At 38.1% G+C, this 20,343-nt stretch overlaps 1 protein-coding gene across 1 annotated transcript in view; it reads left to right on the top strand.

The window, feature by feature from the left end:
* The window catches only part of PHF21B (PHD finger protein 21B), a 426,009-nt gene that overhangs the window by 369,462 nt on the left and 36,204 nt on the right, over positions 1-20,343 (top strand). The window contains exon 5 of the mRNA XM_065672897.1: positions 17,281-17,373. Within this exon, the coding sequence (XP_065528969.1) occupies positions 17,281-17,373 (93 nt within the window). The remainder of the gene's footprint in view (positions 1-17,280; positions 17,374-20,343) is intronic.

A 20,343-nucleotide genomic window follows, 5' to 3' on the forward strand; every position in this document is an offset into this window, starting at 1 on the left:
TTAATGTTAGTGTTAAGGTTAGGGTTACCATTCAGATTGTCATAAGGGCTACAGCTCCAGGGACATTTGCACTGCAAATGGCATGCCAAGAGGAGCATGGCACTGCAACAGCTTTGCTTCTTTCTACACCTTTCTCATCTGGGACAGCCATGGTGATAAGGACCCTAAACTAAGCTGCAAGGTGCCATTTAGATTAGGCTTAGGGTTACCATTCAGACTGTCATAAAGGCTACAGCTCCAGGGACATTTGCACTGCAAATGGCATGCCAAGAGGAGCACGGCATTGCAACAGCTTTGCTTCTTTCTACACATTTCTCATCTGGAACAGCCATGGTGATAAGGACCCTAAACTATGCCTCAAGGTTAGGGTTACCATTCAGACTGTCATAAGGGCTACAGCTCCAGGGTCATTTGGACTGCAAATGGCATGCCAAGAGGAGCACGGCACTGCAACAGCATTGCTTCTTACCATGCTTTTTTTGTCAGGGCCAGCCATTTTTCTTGGGACATTAGCATCAGCTGCGAGGTGCTCTTCTGATTAGGGTTATGGCGTTGGGTTATGCAAACTGTTCAGAGATCCATAATAGCTACAGCTCCAACTCCGGGGCAGGAAAGATCACTACAAGGAGAGCCTGGCAGTGTACTGCTATTATTCTTTCCGCAACATTTTCATGTGGACCAGCCATTCTGCTTGGGACTTGAAACTCAGCTCCAAGGTGCCATTTAGATTAGGGTTAGAGTTAGGTTTAGGGTTATGGTTCAGGAACTCACAAAGCCTACATAGACAGGGACACTTGGGTTGCAAATGTCATGCCGTGTGGAGCACAGCGCTGGAAAGACATTGCTTGGTCCACACCTTTCTTTTCTGGGCCAGCCATGGTGATTGGGACTTTAAACTTAGGTCCAGCACGCCATTTAGATTCGGGTGAGGGTTACTGTTCAGAGATCTGTAATGCCTACATCTCCAGGGGCACTGGGCCTGCTAAGCTCAACATAAGGAGAGCATGGAAGTGTGCCACTATTAATCTTTCAGCACTTCTTTCATCTGGACCAGGCGTGGTGCTTGAGACTGTAAACTCAGCTCCAAGGTGCCATTTAGATTAGGGTTATTGTTAGGGTTACCGTTCAGACTATTATAAAGCCTACTGCTCCAGAAACATTGGGGCTGCAAATGTCATGGCAAGGGGATCATAGCACTGCAGTAGCATTGCTTCTTACCATACCTTTGTTTTCTGGGCCAGCCATTGTTCTTGGGACATTAACATCAGCTGTGAGGTGCTCTTCTTATTATGGTTAGGGTGTTGGGTTATGCAAACTGTTCAGAGATCCAGTATAGCTACAGCTCCAACGCCAGGGCGGCAAAGATCATTACAAGGAGAGCCTGGCAGTGTACTGCTATTATTCTTTCCACAGCATTTTCATCTGGACCAGCCATTCTGCTTGGGACTTGAACCTCTCGGGTATTTGTAAATGTAGGGAAGGACAGGTGACTCAGCCAGGTTACCTCAAAAATGCAAGGAGAGGGGGATCCCCAAGGTTTCACAGCCCCACATACCATCTAGTGATCCGTTCTGTCAGTGGGGTTTACTAATTTTTAGTCCACCATTAGAATGTTTTAGAAAGCATGGTAATTCTAGGAAATGTATTATAGAATATATGGGACAGATTCTGCTTGTATTTGCACCATCTTCAGTGCTGGTTTATTATGGGAGGTAAATGTATCTACCCCATATTTAAATATGTGTAGCTAAGAACAGGATTTGGCCTTACTACTTTTATATATACTGCGTAAAAGCACTTTAAAATTTGTATTTCTTGCTAAATAGCATAAAATTACATCCTTTCAGGTTAATTAAACCATTTTGCAATGCTGGTTGCTGTTGATGGAATATTAAATGTCAGATTCAGAATAAGCACTTATGCTTCTTGATTATAAATGGCTTCCTTTTAAATATCCCAGACATACATATATGGTCAATACATCTAAAGTGCATGGATTTCTGCTTTTCTCTGTCTGCATTTTCATTTGGTCTGCAATAGGGTCAAACTCCCACTTGTATCAAAGACTGAATAAATACTCTCAGGAGCTGATCAGGCCCAACATAGTATTCTTTACATAGCCAAAAATTTCTAGTGAAGGCAACTGAGTATTCAGCAGGAAATGATAAGCAAAAGTAGACTCACACTTACTGTGTGATGCTTCATTGTAAGAATCTAGGAGCAATCTCTCCAAATTTGTTTCTGTGGGGACTGGCGAACGAACACCATGCTGCAAGAACTTAAACAACCTGGAAACAATAGGAAGTCCCAGTTTTGGAGACTGTGCTATGGGGTTCTGTCATCTGCAGCCTTTGTGTCACTAAGCATCCTCTCTATAGGTTCATGTGAAGTGGGATGTAGGCATGAATGTGCTTATTCAGTGTTGATGGAATGGGTTTTCTTTCTGCAAGTATCTGGGAAGAGTCTCTACTGAGGAACATGACTGGAAGTCGATTAACTAAAATTACTTTTGTTTTGCCAGTGATTTCTGATACGGCAGAAGACTGGCAGAGGTCTCAGCTTCTTTGTATATATGGATCCTTATAGCCAGAAGTGATTACCTAGCCTGTGTACAGAGACCCAAACAAAAGAGACCAGGTGAAAGGAGAGAAATGCATTTGCTTGAATTTTATGCCTTTTGGGGGGACCTATTTAAACTTGCTAACAGGGGAAGTCTTAAAATGTAGGAATATATAGGCAGTCCCCTTAAGGAAGTTTCTCGGATTTTTTTATACATGCTTAGATATCATCCATGTAAACAAAGTTCTGAATCCCTTGTTCTAATGCTTAGGGTTTATAGCACATTATTGTTCTGACTCTTATCAGAGTAGCTCCCTTGGAGAGCTTTGATTCACTTCAGAAAACCAAAGAAAAAAAAAGCTCTAAAAATGGTATACACTGTAGTTATTTCATTGTAATTGGAGGCTGTCTGTGCCTCACAGAAATTACCAGGCAGGCATTCTTGAAAATGTCAGAATTTTCAAGTTAGTTCCATTTAAAAAGGGGGGATAAGAATGTGAGGGGATGGATAAAAAATTTGAGGGCTGTGTGGCTTGAAGTGCAGTTTGTTGTAATGAAGGATGATCAACTTTGGGGCTGGGGAAATCATCTCTTAGGTTTTCTAAATTACAGGATGCATAAAAACATCTGCTTATATACTGTTACTTTAATAAAAGGCACCACTTTAGGAAATGAAAGGCTTTGGAATATTGCCAAATGTTTTAGTTCTATTTATTGTCAAAAGGTGGCTTTTCATTATTGTTGATTAATTTGAAGGAATTTGAGTGTTTGATACCAGTCTGCAAACTCTGTATTTACCTTTTTTCAGTGTTCATATTGCAAATACATGCGCGATAAGATTTTCTGTTGGTGTTATATCAGATTTAGCAACTGGTCTGCTATTAATCTCATAATGTGCATTTGTGTCTAAATTAATCGGAAAACTGTATCAGAAAATACTGCTCTTAAATTATTTTATGTATAAACGTGGGGCAGGCATAGAGAGAGAGAGACACTAGATGCTGTAAATACAGAATGCTGATGAATATTCAAGTAGTAAATAGAAATATCTTAGAAGTCATTCCTGACAGTAATAAAGGCAGCAATTTGATTTCATCTGTGGATAATAAACTGGTTTCACATTGCAATAAAAGTGGTGCTTATGTTATATTAATATTTATTAGCACTTATTGATGTTAGGGTTTAGTTGTTATCTTTTCTTCACATCACAGCCATTTTATAAAAATTGAAGTTAAATTGCTACACAATAAGCAATTAAAAGTGTTTGTGTATGTGAAAGAGACAGGGAAAAAAATTCTGTCTGTGGAGGTATTTCTGTATGGAAGGGCAGACTCTCACTGCCTAAGAATCTGGATAGTCGTGCTCAAAATGATGGAGTTATGTGAGTTTTCACTAGTTAAAGATTTGGCTCTCTGAATGCATATTTCATAAGCACTGTTCTGCTGTTTATATCAGAAGTGTTTGTATGGGTTTCCTGTTGTTTAATGATATATTTTTGTATTCCTTGCTTTGACTGTTTGCAGTGCCTCATAAAGGGAAGAGACTGTGTATTACATTCAGTAGCCTTTTTTGTGTGACGTGCAAAGGATTGCTAACTTGCAGGATAATGTGAGTCAGAAAGTGATCTGATCCAAATTTAACCAAATTTGCTCATCTCTAAATTTAGAGAATAGCTGAATGGCAACATAGATATATTTCCATCAGTGACAAGGACAGAGTGTTGGCGGATGCCTGTTAACAGCTATATCGTGTGGTTCTGATACTCATCTATGTGTGTATGGGTGGGAAAAGTGTAGTTACTAACTTTTATTTATCATGAGCCTGCTTCTTCTTTGACTGCTTTTAAATCGCTCTTAGGCTTGATGTTCTTTCAGTGCAGATATTCTTGTGCAGAAGGTACGCTGTAGTCTTGAGTCACATTTTTGTCCTCTGAGTAGAAAGACTTGCATTGCACTTGGATTTTTATCATTATGAAAACTGAAACATAGACCCTTTTAAAATAAGCCAGGTACCAAGCAAGGTAAGACAAACCAAAATTCTTTTTGTTGAGCTTACAGTCGGTGTTCAATATCAATAATTTCAGAAAACAGGTTCAAGTCTATCCTTTAATTGAGCATAACACTGGGTTTAATGTGCCTAATTCACATTTTCTGTAGGATTAATCATGTGCTTGTAACTGAGTTTGTGTTTACCTGCTTTTCTGTGCTGGGGTCTTAATCTTTTCGATTATTCAAATTCTTTGGCCATTTGGACAGTATTTATTGTCCTTGGAGATTTGACAAGTGAAAGCAAGAGCATGTTCCCACTGCTTTTATACAAGACATTTAGTTTAATGGGTACAACTGTTTTGGTTTGGGTTGGGTTGGGTTGTTTTTTTTTTATCCCTCAATAAGATGATTATTATAGACCTCTGTTTAGCCTGTTTGATTTTATTAAGACCCCGGTTCAGTGACTGTGTCATCAAATTTGCACATATAGTAATGGATAGTGATATTACAAAACATTTGATTGCTGTATCCCTCACTGAATAAAACAATGAGACTGGCTGGTTTGGAGATAAGTTAATTTTTACATGCAAAATCACTGAACTAGCAGTGATTGAATAGGTAGTACCAGAAAGTTCATGACAGGTTTGATAAAATTAAAGTAATACCATGTTTCCTGTAGTTTGCTGAAATGGTAATGATGATGTAATGGTCTTTCCTTAAGTGTTTCTGTCCTTAAGTTGAAAAATAAAAACACAAATAAGCCTTATTTAATTTAATGTAATATTCATTTCTCTTTAAAGAATTGGTACACTAAAGTATTTTTTAAAGACAGCTATTTTAGCATAATAACAATGAGAACATTGTAGAAATTTGTTAGGGATACTATGGGGTATGATTTTTTAAGGATATATGTAGTAATTAATTAGCATGTCCTCTCATAAAAGGTCCCATGACCCTATTTGCTTTTAGAATGTTTTCTTCAGAATGAAACATTACTATTCATTTTCCCCTGCACTTTTCTTTTCAAAATATAAGCAAATAATCTATATTTTGTTGACTTGTGTTACTTTTTAATGTCTCTTGTTATACAGGAAATTAGACACTTCATTTGTTAGTATTGCTGGAAAAGCCCAGCCTCCCTATTAAGTATGAGAAGATAAAAGGTTTCAGGTTTTTTGTGTTCTTAATGTGGGCTCTGAAGCCAGAGTAAATGGCTTTGAGCTATCAGTATGATGGCTCAAAGTGTTTATATTTTGTTCTCAGGTCCTGAGGAATATGAGCTTAAACTCTGGTTCCTCTAGCCTGTGTCTAGAAATTGTTTCTGAATTTAGAAGTTATTACATAGAAGGAGAAGCAACCTTTGACTTGATATACATGTCCTTCAATAAGTTTGTAAATCTTCCTAATAACAAAGTATTACTCAACAAATTTTATGAGCATTTTTAAATAAATGAATTTGCAGTATCTCTACTGAAGTCAAGTATAGTGAAGCTAGATTCATACCAGCAGAGTTAATCTACAAGACTGCATCACTACCATTTTCCTAATAGTAATACAATAGGCTTTGTATGCCATTAATGATCATTACTATTACATTTTCTTTGAAAAGGAACTTAAAAAACCCCACAATCTTTGTGACCTATTCATCCTAAATTTTATGATTTTTCAGTTTGCAGCATCAAGATGGAGGCTTATACAGAACTTTCATGTCTGTAAGTAGAAGATGACTGAAGACTTGAGTAGCATCCCTTACTAGTATTTTGCTTTTTGGTCAATGTCATGATGTAAATAACCCTGTGTGAGTAAGAGTCAGTCAGTCTAAAAAATTAATAGACATTTCAGGTAGTAAAGTTCTCTTTTGTCTCCCTGGCAATTGTTTGGGATTTAAGATACCATTTTCCAATTAAAGAGAAACCCAACAAAACAACAAAACCAACCAACAACTAACTCCCACCCAAAAAATCAAAAAACCAAAAACCCAGCAAAAAAAAAAAGACAACCCAAGCAACAAAATTTCTTCCTTTTAGGTCTGGGAATGACTGGGTTGAAGTCCTGATCTCTGCGATGATCTCCATATGGGTACCTGCGCAGACCTTCATTGAATTAAGACTCATAAAGGTTCATGTTTCTGCCTTTATGAAGGCATTATTGTTGTGCTATCTAATTTGCAAAGTATGCAAGCTGAAAACATAGGACATATAGCTGAAAAATAGGACGTATTTTCTCCTGTCTTTTATGTCTATCAGAAGAGTTTTAAACTAGATCTTTAGAAGTACTTCAGTGTTGAAATGGACCTAGCTGTCTGGAGTTCAAAACTTAGATCTTCAGACTCTGCTCAGTAGCTGTCAAGTCTGAATCCAGGTGAAATCCATAATGTCTCTATTTCTACTAGTCATATTCCCTATGTGCCAAAATGTTTGCACTGGGGCATTGTAAGAACTGCTGTGCTGATAACAGGGCTGAACTACAAGGTGGTCAATACATTGGTTGGAACTGTGGGTTGTCTTTTCCCCAAAGTGTTCTCTAACCACTGGGCCATAAGACCACATTCTTCTCTCACTGACTAATTTAGCAGAAAATCTTGGAAGAAGAGTCTTTCTCCCAGGTATGTTCTGATATTTAAATGGCTTACAGAGCCATGTGTGAGTATAGGAACTGAAATCTTTCTCTGGAGTGAACGAACTCCTGAGAAACTGGTTGAAGGGAAAGATGGGAAGGAGGAAGAAAGGAAAGCATAGCTTTCTTGGAGTGTGTTTTGAGTGAAAGTGGTTGAACACCTATTAGACTTCAGGGAGGGGCTCAAGGAGGTGAATCCCAGTGAAGCAGGTCTCCTCTTTCAGAGCAGAGTACCAAGGCCTGGAGTCAGTATCACAGTAAAACACTCCTATTGAATGCATCTATCTAGACATCTATCTTCTGCCCTAGGGTGCTGATTTGCAAATTTCTTCCTGAAGTGCCCCATCAAACTCTGGATACCCTACACAGGGAAACTTGGATGCCTAATTGAGACCTGCAGTAAGGCACCTAAGAGCTGGACACTGTACCATGCGTACCTTCATGTGTTTGTTGGTTCAGTTCAAGGTACAGAATTGTTGCCACCTCAAATGTGATGTTTCCATGCTTGCCAAGAAGCAAACTTTCAGGTGTCCAGAGAATATTAATGGATAAATATGAAGCACATCAGGATTTTATTGTCTTTAAGGCTTGGTAGCAGGTGAGGGGGTGGGGGTGAGAAGGTGATTTTGAACTTTTTAGCTTGAGCTAGGTTGGATAGAGGCACATTGGAGCGTTTTCTGAAACTCGGCTTACCTTGAAAGACATCCCAGTATCCAAGTTTATCTGGGACTAGCAGGATGAAGCATCCTAAGTAGAAGCCAGAAAAAGTCATGTGGGCTAGATAGTAGACCAGAGTTGTAGTTTGATTTTTTCTGTTTTTCTTCTTATAATTTCTGCACTTCAGAACAGATGCAGTTTTGAGGCTCAGAAACAGAGGAACCTTTGCTGACTTTAGTGTTTATAAGACTAGTTCTGCTAGCGCTAATATTAATGCAGCAGCTCAGGAGGAAGAGGAGTTTTTCTACTTACTTTAAAATTTCCTCGCTCTGTTATTGTAAGGAAACACTGGTGCTCACTTCGGTTATTTACAACTCTGGAAAAATATTATGTTTAATATATTATTATGTGTTCTGAAATGTGTGTTCATGTATTCACATATATATATTGTGTGTGTATATATATATATCTTATGTATGTATGTATGAATTTATTTATGTAAGCATAAATTTGCCAAATCCTGTTGCTGTCTGAACAAATCAGCATTAAAGATTAGCCCTTTTATTTGGATCATCAAAGAATCAATTACATTTGTAAGTGAATACTGTAGTTTATCACCCTCCAAAACTAAATGAGGTGCTGCTGTATTTCAGTTTTTTCTTTTAATTCAAAGGAGGCTGATACGTACCAATATCTGTAATGATTTTTCACAGCTGCAATCCTAGGACTGTGGAATACCAAAGTTAAAAATTCAATAGCAATGATAATTCTGTCATGCTGTAGTAAAGCAGTATTTTCCACTGGGTTTTGTTGATGGGCAAGTGGCTCAATATTGCTGAGTAGTCTGCCTACAGAAAAATGGAGGAAGCTAATGGGAAGTGCTGCCCATACAAATTAACATTTCCTGAGAAAGTTATTGCTTCATTTTACAACTAAATATATTAACAGTAGAATTTTAAGATCAGTCATGTTTATACACACTTTATGTGTAATTCAGGCAAAGTCTTCATGTTCCTTCACCAAGTTCTATGCTCAAGGAATTTACTTTTGGTAATAACATCCAGTTATTATGGCTGAACTGATTTGATAGCTTCCATGCTTCAAAAAGGTTGGAACCATCATTCCATTTTTCTGTTCCTCTGCCTTTGTGGTCTTTGTCCATCCATCCCTTCCGCCCAGCTAAGAATCCTTGCTTTAACCCTTGCCTTTATACTGTGCTTATTAGATACTTTCCTAAGTAAATTCAACTAGCCGAAAACTTTCTTTATCCTGGTTAGCAAGCTGTTAGTTCAGCTTAGTTCAGCTCAGGGCCTGACATAAAGGGACTGTTAGCCGTGAGCAATTAGATCATCTCAGGCTGTCACTTCCCTCATGTTTTCCAGTTCTTCGGAGTGACTGAAGAATGCATAATAAAAACCCAGAGCAAGAACTGCAAAAGCAGTTCTAGCACCCTAGCACGTTGTGGGTGCTAAAGTGGAATAATTTGGAAGATAATTTTTCTGTAGCTCCTAATGGGCTGCAGGGGCCATTCTGATAGGTGAGGATTCCTAAATCATTAAGGAATGATGGTTGTTTCCTCCTTTATTTTCCCTCACCCTGCCTTCTCTTTCCATACCCTAATCCTCATGTCCTGCAACTGGGGTAGAGCAGTCTCTTTCCATACCCTAATCCTCATGTCCTGCAACTGGGGTAGAGCAGTAGTACTTTAGCAGCGTCTGGGGCTCTGTTGAAGATTTTCGCTTACGCTTCAACTCACTTGAGGGAGAACTGCTTTGTGTGACACGCTATGCATGCATTTTCCCCTTTGCTCAGAAACATTTCTTCAGACTGAACAGAGAATAAGTAATTTGAAGACATTAGTCATTAAAAACAACATCAACCTAGAACAGTTTAGTACTTAAACAGCAAATGTATTACGAATCATCTGAGCAAGAGACTATAGGTGTGATCACAGCTGCTGAGCGTTGTTGTTGCAACTCAGTGAAACTATACTCATTTGTGCTGGAGGTGGAGACTTAATTAATTGAATATGATTTCTGAATAAAGCTTCACCTCACAGAACAGGTGTGTGCATGCTAATGCAGTCACACAGGCAGACTTTCTTCTTCTTTTTTATTTTTTCTTTCTTTTCAAAAATTTAGAGTGCTATCTAATGACTGCAGAAAATTCCTTACTTTCCTTTGATAAAAATAATGGTGCCTTAAAAAACCCAAACCCTAACCAGTAAATAATGTGGTGGAAGCTGTGTTTAAGAACTCGAATTTGGCACAGCTATCTGTCATTTTGCATAAGTAACTAGTGGGATTTCTGAACCAGGGAAACTCATGAACTTTATTCATCACGTTTTTCCTTTGCCAGAGTACACACCCACAGTGTGTTCAAACAGTTTGCACTTTTGAGTTTACCCAGATGGGAATGTGCAAGTGGCAAGTAGATAGTGATCTGAGAAGTCCAAAAGCCATGGTAAAAGCAGACATAACTTCCAGAGTGCTCTGAAAAGCCTAAGAGCCGCAGTAAAAGCAGAAAATTGTATGCATCACCTCTCCATGTATTCCTCTGCTACCATCGTGAGTTTTGATATGACTGTGGGTTTCCTTGCAGATGAGTGGTATGGAAAAGGTTGAGTATCAAGACCTCATCAGCAACTAAGAATCTGGTATACTGTTGTTTTCAAAGCAGGTGTGGAATTCAAGGTGATACCTTGCCTCTTGCTGCCTGTGGCTACCCTGGTTCTGGGCTACGTAGTGGGCAGTGAGAGCAGTTGTAGGCTGTTTGAGTGCAAAAACACCTTGTGCAGTTTGAGTCATTGTTAATTTGCTATAATGAGGGTTGGTTTAAATGGTATTTTAGTGTCTAAAGAAAGGATGGTTAAAAAATACTGATATTTAAAAAAAAACAATAGGACTTGTGTTTCTGATTGTCTACTTCATAACAATAATAGATGTGCATATGAGAGCATGATTAAGGAATTCTGAGTAAAAAGAAAGGAAGTGGGGAAAACAAACACTTTGAAAAGCTGGAAGAGAAATGTGTAAATGCCTATGAAATTCCAATTAAATTACCGTTTACACAAACTAGGTGTCTGAATTGCAGTCTCTTTGCATACAGTCTGGCTGTGAAACTGAAATGTGCCATTATTCCACCAGATTATTAAAAACACCATGCACAGTGATTTGACCATATTTTGAAATGAAAAATTATTTTCACAGACTTTTATAGAAGTCTAGAAGGAAAAAAAAAAATACGTATGCATGCACATGTTGCAGGAGCCTCAAAGTTACATCCAAGTGCACAGAGCTTTTTCTGGTGTTCTATGTGGAAAAATAATAACATTCAGATGGTTAGATTAGCTAGAGGACAGCAACTATCCTGGATTGTTGAGGTAAGGTGCTGCAAGTTTTAAGTCAAATGAACTTGGAGGCTGCGTATAGTGCTTGGCATTTATATAAAGCAAGCTCAAGGTTGAATGCTGTGTTCAAGTTGTAAAATGGATGTAGAATGGGTAAAAAAACCCTGCAATTACTTCAGTGACGATCCATTCAGGTTAAGAATTTTCATCTTTGCTGTTGCCATAGCAATCTGTTCCCCTGTCACTACCACATTAAAAATCCATTCTGTAAAACTGTTGTTGCCAATATTGAACACATAACAGACAAAAACATTTTTTTAATAGCTTAGGTGTCTTATTTGCCGCACGAAGACCTGGATCTTAGAGAGATGCATATGTAGTTTAAAAAGATTAGTGTTTCTGTAATACACTGTGCAAACACAGTATTTGTGCTGCACTGTTGATGTTAGTATAAAATAGTTTGCAAATAATGCAGCAATGCAGTGTCAGTTGAACTCAAATAATTGAGCTGTTCTGCTGAGATATAACAAACCCATATGTTCCTGAGTTAAGTGTTTATTTTGGTAACATGCTGTAGTGAAAAGCTTTTGAAACTACATGGCTTTTTAACCTTCTGTTACTCGGTGAGTATGATTCTTTACAGTTACTGACTTCAGTGACTTTCCCTGTACTGGTGTAATTCTGGAATGTAGGAAGAGCTGTGTCCCGAACAGTTTATGATCTAATCCTAAACTGCTCATGTATCCATGCTCAACAATGAGTTTTGTATGGATAATGAATTATAGGAACAGGTCCTTAAGCATTTTTTAGTACATCCAAATGAGAGGGAAAAGGAATTTGCAATTCATAGCAAACATAACAATGGTCTGACAAATATATTTATGCAAACAGCAAGATGTAAATATCTTTCAATAAAGTAGAGATACATATCTGGAGAGAGATTTATTAATTCAGGGTTGAAAGGCAGAAGTTTACTAAAATCGCAAACGTGCATAAGTTGTGGATTTAAAAACTCATGTATTGACTAAAGAAGTTATAATGTATTAGTAGAAAACTAAATGTATGGCCCTTGGTCTTATCATCTACAATGTAAATCTCGTCCTTATTTCTGCCTCAGCATCCTTCTATTCTCTAAACATCTCTAGCCTTCATCCTTTGAATTCTTATTATCTGTCCATACTGTACTTCTTTGTTTCACTTTTTGTCTTCCACTTGCCACTGTCCCCACACTTCTATCCCTCAGTTGTCTTTGAGAGCCTTGACTAGGGATGGTGTTGATTTAAAGCACAAGAAGCATAAGAGGAGAAAATATAGCAAATATTTACAATGCTATTTGGTATTAATAGAAGAATTGAGAGTGAGAAATTATTTTCTTTTTTAACTGCACTTGGCAATAACTTCTAAATCTTTCATTTTCTTTTGATCATGTAGGAGGAACTGCTTTTTTGTCTTTTAAGGCAACTGTGTCCGCCTGTTTTGGGGCTTTTGAGTTGGTTTCCTTTTTCTTAAATTCTTATAATTATTATTTTCTTAGTGAGTAATCTGACCACTGAAAAAGATCGTTTGATTTGCATCTCTTCATCTGTTTCTGCAGTTTGAAATGTGACCCTTTGGAGCGTGCTACTTAATTACGTTTACCCACCAACTGAAATTTCAGGACACCTACAGAGTGGGCCTGCTGATGTTCCTGTCTGAGGGCATCTGTAGCTTGCTGAAGCAAAAAAGGTGTCTCTGACATACGAGATAATTGTCTGCTCTGTATAAGTCACTGAAGACAGGCGTTTGGAAATGGTTTGTGTTGCAGCTGTATGCATTCAGTCGACATTAACCTCTACAGTGGGTGATGAAGTGGCTGAGGTTCCTGTTCCACTCCAGGGTTGAGGCTGCTGCTTGAGGTGGGAGTTAGCAAGGGATCATGAGCTCCCAAATGCTTGCCTGGGATAGTAAGTGCTGCTGGGTTTAAAATTCAGTTAATTAGACAGTATGAAAGACATCTGATCAGTTTCTTTTTATTTGAAAAAGGTCTCAGTATAAAGATAGATAGTAAATTTGGCTTAAATACATACTATCAAAGCAAAACAGTTCTGAGCAAATTGAAACTCATCTCTTCACTTTCTCCCATCGCTGCACATTTCAGTGCTCCCTCCACACTGTACGTGTTTCAGGGGGTCATCAGAAAAACCCAAGTAGACTTAGATAGAGGAGAGATTTGGAATTATCTTTGACTTTTGTGAACCTTTTTTATTAAAATGCTTAGAGCTGTAAATGTAAAAATAAGAAACTCATTTATCTTGACAAAAGTGCTGCCATAAACTATTCAGCACTCATAAAATAACCTTTTAAATTATTGTTTCTGCTGGTATCGATAAATTCATACAAAGTGCTTAAAGGTCAGGCATTGCCAGAAAAATGTCTTTTCAGCTTGTTAATTAAAGGTTTATACAAATGTGCACCAGCTTGCTCTTTGGACAAATTGGAAAAACGGAAAGAGGAAAAAAAAGGCCTACATGGATGAAAATGAGAGCATGGAATTAGTGAGTGATGAATATTTGATCCACCAGGCTCACCATGACAAGCTTGGGAGGTTTGTGAGTGAAAATAGGCGGCACTGTTAACAAGGGAAAGAAGTTTAGTTCCCTTTTTTTGAGGGAGGTGTCTTGATTACTCACTTCTTGCGGCCCATGAGCTGAGGACCCAGCTAGAACTGAATCATTAAGGTGAGTGTGAGCAGTATTTATCCTGCTGCAGCTTAAGACGTGGGGAGTTTGTCCAGTTCTCATTGCTTGGCCAAGAACATCAGATAAAGACATTTACTTTTTTGTTTGTCAGGCAAGTGGTTTTATCTTCTCCTTTATTTAGTGCTTAAACCGGAAAAAGGCAGTGCTCTGAAATGCACTGAAATATGTACCCAGAGCAAAACTGCCCAACCATCCATTCTAGCCACTGCATCTCCTTCATTGCAGAGACCACAACTGTGATTCCCTCTGCTTTATACTTTACCTCTTTCACTCGTCATCATAGAGACATCCTGACTGATCATTAAAGCCTGACCTAAAATGAGGTGACTCAGATGTGACTCTACATCCACAGATGAGATAATCAATAATCAATCATATGGATGAGACACTGGAAGTAAGAAGTCTGGGTTGCATTTCCACCTGCATAACGGTCTGGCCCTGACAACATAATTGTATCTCTAAATGTTGACTTTTTTCATCACTGAAACAGAGGCGATGATACTGACTTAGGTGAAGTACCCTGAGATAACAGATGAAGTGTGTTACAGGAAAAGTACGGAGGTTTCTGTCATTAAATTCTGCTGATATAACAGCTTGAACTATTTATTGCCCAAGCTGGGAAACAGTAGCAAAACAAGGTAAATCGTGAAAAGTAAAACAGATTCTTACATTTTTCTCTGTCTGAACATACTATAGTGTTACTATTAATGCGAGATTAAGGTTTTGAATTTTCCCTTGGCCATATGAGTTTTACACTGAGATTGTTTCTTTGAATATTAAATAACAGATCCTTACTCTAAAACTATTTGTAAACAGGAGGCTGCATCTTTGTCACTGAAAATTTCATAACCTAAGAAAGCCATAATTTGTTTTTTTCTTCTCTCAAGATTGCTGCAAAACTCATACTTCAGGAAAATAAATCTGACAAATTTTTTGACAGTGCAGGTGACAGAGCTAATGATAGTTCATTATTCTGATACCCACAGACAATACATCCTGGCTTTTGTCTTCAAGTGAAGCTAAGAAAACAGTGCAGAGTAGTTTTATGGTGTTTTTGCTTTTTTTCTCATTCCCATTCTTTTTGGCTCAATTGTTCAGTGTTTTGAAACATAAACCAGAAAAATGCATATTTTAATACATGGCATTCTGTTGGCCAGTTTGGAAATCCTTGCAAATTCTTGTGTATCTGTAGGAATAGGAATATCGGAATGTGTGTTTACAAGGTCACAGGTAGCATATACAAAAATGACGAGAGGTGCAGCCACTTAAAGCACGACCTTCCAGAAGGAAGAACTTCTTGTTTAACTTTCCTTAACTTGAACAAGAAGTTCTGTAGAACTTCTGGAAGGACATGCTTTAAGTGTGGCTGCACCTTCTGTAGCACTTCCGTACAGAATTCCTGTAGAGGGTATATGTGCAGCCCAGGAGAAGTTGTGGTGCTCCTGGTTTTCCAGGGAAAACTCATGCTTTACTCCATTGTGAAAGAAATCTCATTTCATGTATAAGCAGTGTTGGGATGGAGGGAAAATGTAGATCATACTTGTAATAAACATTCAGTTCCTCTAGTGTGGGTTGGAAATTTCACTTTGGTATTCACCTTAAAAAGCAGTTATCTGTGGTGAGTTAATTTTAGTTCATGCTAATATAAAGCAGGAAGTTGTGACACGTCCAGTAAGTGGCAGTAGCAGCAGGTGCCAACTCGAGTTCTCCTTCTCTCCAAACTGCAGGAATTCATCATGTTGTGCTTCCCAGTGTGTGAGGCTGTGATATGGTAGACAGGGTAAAGAAGTGATTCATTCAGATAGTTCATAGTAACCTTCCAATTGTTTTTATTCGTTGTGTCACCCGATAAGGATAACTGCAGTGGAAATGCTCCATTCTGTTACTCACTGTGGCCAATACCTTTGGGCGACAACCATCGGCGGAAATGCTGCTTTCTCCGTGCATCCTCCCCCTAACCTTGGCTCAAGATGAAGTTTAACGGAGTATATTTTTCCATGCATAAACCAGGGTACTGATAATCCGTCAATACTCAGGCAAAATAGTCTTGCATGTTTATAACAGTACAGCTCTTCTTATTGTTTAACTCAGGCAAATCTCATGCTAATTTTAATCTTTGCTGAATATAGAACATCATAGCCCCATATGTCTCCAAGAGGAGTAGCAGAAGTAAAAATATGAACTCTGTAGGACAAGTTTATTAAAAATATTCTGCATGAAAATGCATAGTATTCTTATCAGACTCTGTAGCTAGAATGAAATTGGCTGGTTTACCACTGTTGTGGTCTGAGGAGAACATACTGGTACAGATTTGCCGCAGTTTTGCTTTCCTCAAGCCGATTACATTGTATTTTGCTTTCTATTGAGAAATTTCTTCACCAGATTGGGTTATTATTAGCATACTTTATCTTGCTGGCTGTGATCCGATGCTTTTGTTTTGAGGGGAGTTAAATTTAGAGAAATTCAGGAAGCATTTCTTTACTGAGAGGGTGGTCAAACACTGAAACAGGCTTCCTAGAGATGGTCAGTGGCCCGAGCCTGTCTGTGTTAAAGAGGCATTTGGAAAATGCCCTTAACATGCTTTAAATTTTGGTCAGGCAGTTGGACTAGATGATCATTGTAAGCCCCTTCCAACAGAAATAGTTTATTATATTCTATCTTAAATAAGTTTTGGATTAATTTGTTGTACAACCGAGGGAAGTGTGAGTAGAGAAAATAAGTGTGGATAGCAATAGCTGCTGTGTTGGCTGAAATGGATGTTATCTTAGCTGAATGTTATGTTACAATGTGCTATAGTTGATTTATAGATAGCTTTCAGTTTTAATAATTCAGTATTTACTATTTACTAAGACACAGTGAACTTTACCTGTGACCCTGGTTACCATGAAATGCATCATCATACCAATGCACATTTTGAAGTTTCACTGTGGTGCATTTCACCTTCCTTCAGATCTTTTTTGAAAACAAGCTAGTGCCTAGACAGCCTTCAGCCATGGCAGTATGCTTGTGTTTTCTTTGTGTACCCAAAAAACTTCACAACAATGAGAGATGTATCCCTTTTACTCAGAATTGCCACATGCTCTAAGGAGACAAAAGGCTTCAGTTAAAGGTGCTTTGTGGAGGATGTTAAAGAGAAGGAAGAGTCTCTGACTCTTTAGACAGAAGAGGAAGAGCTTTGAATGATGTGTTTCTTGAAATACATCTTCTTCAAAGAGCTTCAAATGATATATTCAAATTGACGTATTACACCCTTCCATCACAGGTCGAGAAGAGACAAAGAAAGCTGGAAGGGGAGCCACTGGTTTGGGCAGATTCTATCTGGGGAAGCTGTGCAAGTATTTTAAGCTGTGTTCAACTGTTCTTCTTCCAACAGACTTTGGGAACTATCACTGCAGTGCCCATTAAGGTTCCTCAGGTCAGCTCCTTGCAGAGATTGGCAGGACAAGGACCAGCAGTGCTACCTCAGGTACAAAATACAGTTCCAAAGGGGACTTTGTGTTATTTTATATGTATCCTGCTCTGTTCCTGTCTGATGCCCAGGCCTGGGTAAGCCAGCGCACTCATTTTGCTGAATAAAGACTCACCTTCAGTGAGTTGAATTGCAGAGTTGTGATTTTCTCTAATTCATAAAAAAAAAAATAAAAATATATAAATCAGTTTTCTTCTGGGAGCATACTGTTAGCACAATGAAAAGCTATAAAAATCTTGTAGGTTCATTGTGGAAGAACAAAGTACATAAGGTGAAATGCAAGTATATGCTTTATAAGATGAATCACAAATCACAGAAGTGAAAATATGCAATTCTTTAATTAAAAAAGGGGTGGAAGTATTAACCTTTCTATTCGAGATTTAGGCTCACACGTTCTTTTACTAACTTACTGGCCTTATTCCTGTCTACCCCAGTATAAAGTTTTGGTACAATGAACTCAGGTGCGAGACTGAGGCAAGGTTGTCTGGATAGGAGTGAAAGGAGAGTTACACTGACAGATTTTAAAAATCTTCTCAAGCTGTGTTTTCTTTTCTGAATCTCTCTCACTGTTTCCCTAACCACACAATTTGTTCTCCATTTCAACCCTCTTTCTCAACATTTTTGGGTGTAACTCGCAACAAGGGTTTTGCTGCAGTTCTCTGATTTGCTTTTTGAATTCATGATTATGAAGTATAAATGTATTTCTCCCTGTGTGGCCCTTAGAGGTCTTTTTCTCATATATGAACACTTCTCAAGCACTGAAGTCAATGTTGGGTCTTCCTGTTACTCCTTTATTTTTTTTCCTGACATCTTTGTGGTGGCAGAATCTGGTAGAAGAATCATGAGCTAAATCTGCCTGGAGGATGGAGTATTTCTAAGATAAAGTTCTTAAATTCTCTCTTTAAATTACGTTTTGTGGAAGGCAAAATTGTGAACATAAAGGAAGGTTATAGTTTTCTTATCAAGTTCAAGACTGCATTTCAGTTGTTCGTACAGCATAATAACACATTGATTTCTGCCATTTTGGGGTGTTAAAGATGAGCAGATTGCTCCTGAAAATAGATGAGGTTCAAGAGCAACTGAAAGACCTGTATCAGGGGCTTAAATTATCATTAAGGTTATGTTTCAGCAATGATGATGTCGTTGCAAATGCTGCCCTTAGAGAAGCATCAGTGTTCTATACTTTTCTAAGTAGAAGAATTTTCATTCATTGTTAGATTCAATTTTGAAGAATTTGAAGAAGTGGAGGAAGCTGATTTTCTCAACTTTTTCAAAAGAGCACATATCCTTTCTGTCTTGCTGTTTAGCTCATGGCAGTGTGTTTGTTTGTATTTCACTTTGTGAAAATACAGCCTTCAGTTTCAGACTAGTTTATGCAATCATACTTAATACTAATGAAACACCAACCCTTCCTCATCACCACTAAGCCATAGTTTACTAAATTTTCTATTTCATATAGATAGCATGGGAAATAACCACATAGAAATCTCATTTCTGTCAAAACTAAAAATTAAGTAAGCAGCTGTATGTAAGACCATGTTATCAGAGATACATCTTATGTTCTGAGTTATTTCTGGCTCTTTCACAGGCCAGTACTTCCTTCCTCAGCAACAGACTGCCCCATTTACAGGTTGTGTCCTCCTTTGCAGTTCACCATGGTCTGTATGTTCCTCTCCCACTCACAGCTTAGGGAGAAGTTTAAAATTTCCATATTATTTCTTAATGGGGAACTCCCTCCACCCATCAAAGCTTCGTGACAGATGCCTCAAGAGAGATCAAGTTTTCATCTACAAGTGGAAAGTTTGGCTTCTAACTAACTAGTCACATGCCTTAAAAAATATACTTAATATAGCCATAAATCAGAGTAATGTAAAGCTGTGCTGTCACAGCGCATGTCCTCACAGCTATTATGCATCAGACCTGGTTACAGAGCAGGCTGGCTACTACTGCTGGCTACTACTACTGTCACCCACTGGTACCTTACTCTGAGCTCAGTTCTTGACTGACAGCTGCTGCTTCTCTTCATGTGTGTACCAAAACCAACCACTGCTCCGGGCTTCCCTGGTGGTAGGACGTCTTTAAGATTTCTTGAAAGCAAAATTACTCCTGTAGACAGAACTCAAGTTGTGTGATGCCACTGTATACTGTAGAAGAAATATGTTAACAGATTGGTCTGTGGCAAAGCCTCTCTCTGCATTGTAAATATATATATATATATATATAAAGTGTAATGTGTTAAGACTGAGCATAGCCATTAGAAAGTGGAAAAATACTGCTAAATGCAAGTCGGCCTTTTGTAAAACCAGAAAAGAAGCTAGCAGATATACCTGTTTGTATAAAATGTTACACAGAATTCTGCAGTGGAGAGACAAGAGATCTTTATTGTTTGGGTAAGGAATAATTGAATTGGGTGAAGTCATTTTTACAATATCAGAAAAGGACTGTAATTCCCTAAGGGATGTTGTGCACCTCTCTGGTATATAACCCTCAGTGCTTCCATGGGGATGTGGTGGAATGCTAGTGAAGGAGAAGAGAGATAATCTAATTCAAGGTAACTTAATCAGCGTGGTATATAACCAAGCTAAGGGGTTTGCAAATGTATTTAATATTCATTGACTGTATGCGTGCAGAAAACAGAAACAAAATTGCTTTTTCAAAAAAAAGGTTTGCAGAAGCCTAGCTGAAAATGTAGCCCTTGATAGATATAGTTGTTAATCTGTTTTATTCTATATGAGCTTTTATACTGTGCTTGTCACTGTGTTTGAAGCACCTTCCCATAATGCGCAAAACGCAAAGATTAACATCTGTTGTAAGCTATTTCTCCTCTCGTTCTTTCCTTCTGGGAAGTGTGTGCAGCTGAGAATTTTAGTTAGAGTTCCTTTTTACCAGTTTGCTTATTTTTAATAGGCATTATTAATTGCATGCCTCTATATATTTCTGTAAGAGGACTATAACATGGAAAATGTT

The sequence above is a fragment of the Lathamus discolor genome, chromosome 1 (genome assembly GCF_037157495.1).
Source record: "Lathamus discolor isolate bLatDis1 chromosome 1, bLatDis1.hap1, whole genome shotgun sequence".
Lineage (NCBI taxonomy): Eukaryota > Metazoa > Chordata > Aves > Psittaciformes > Psittacidae > Lathamus > Lathamus discolor.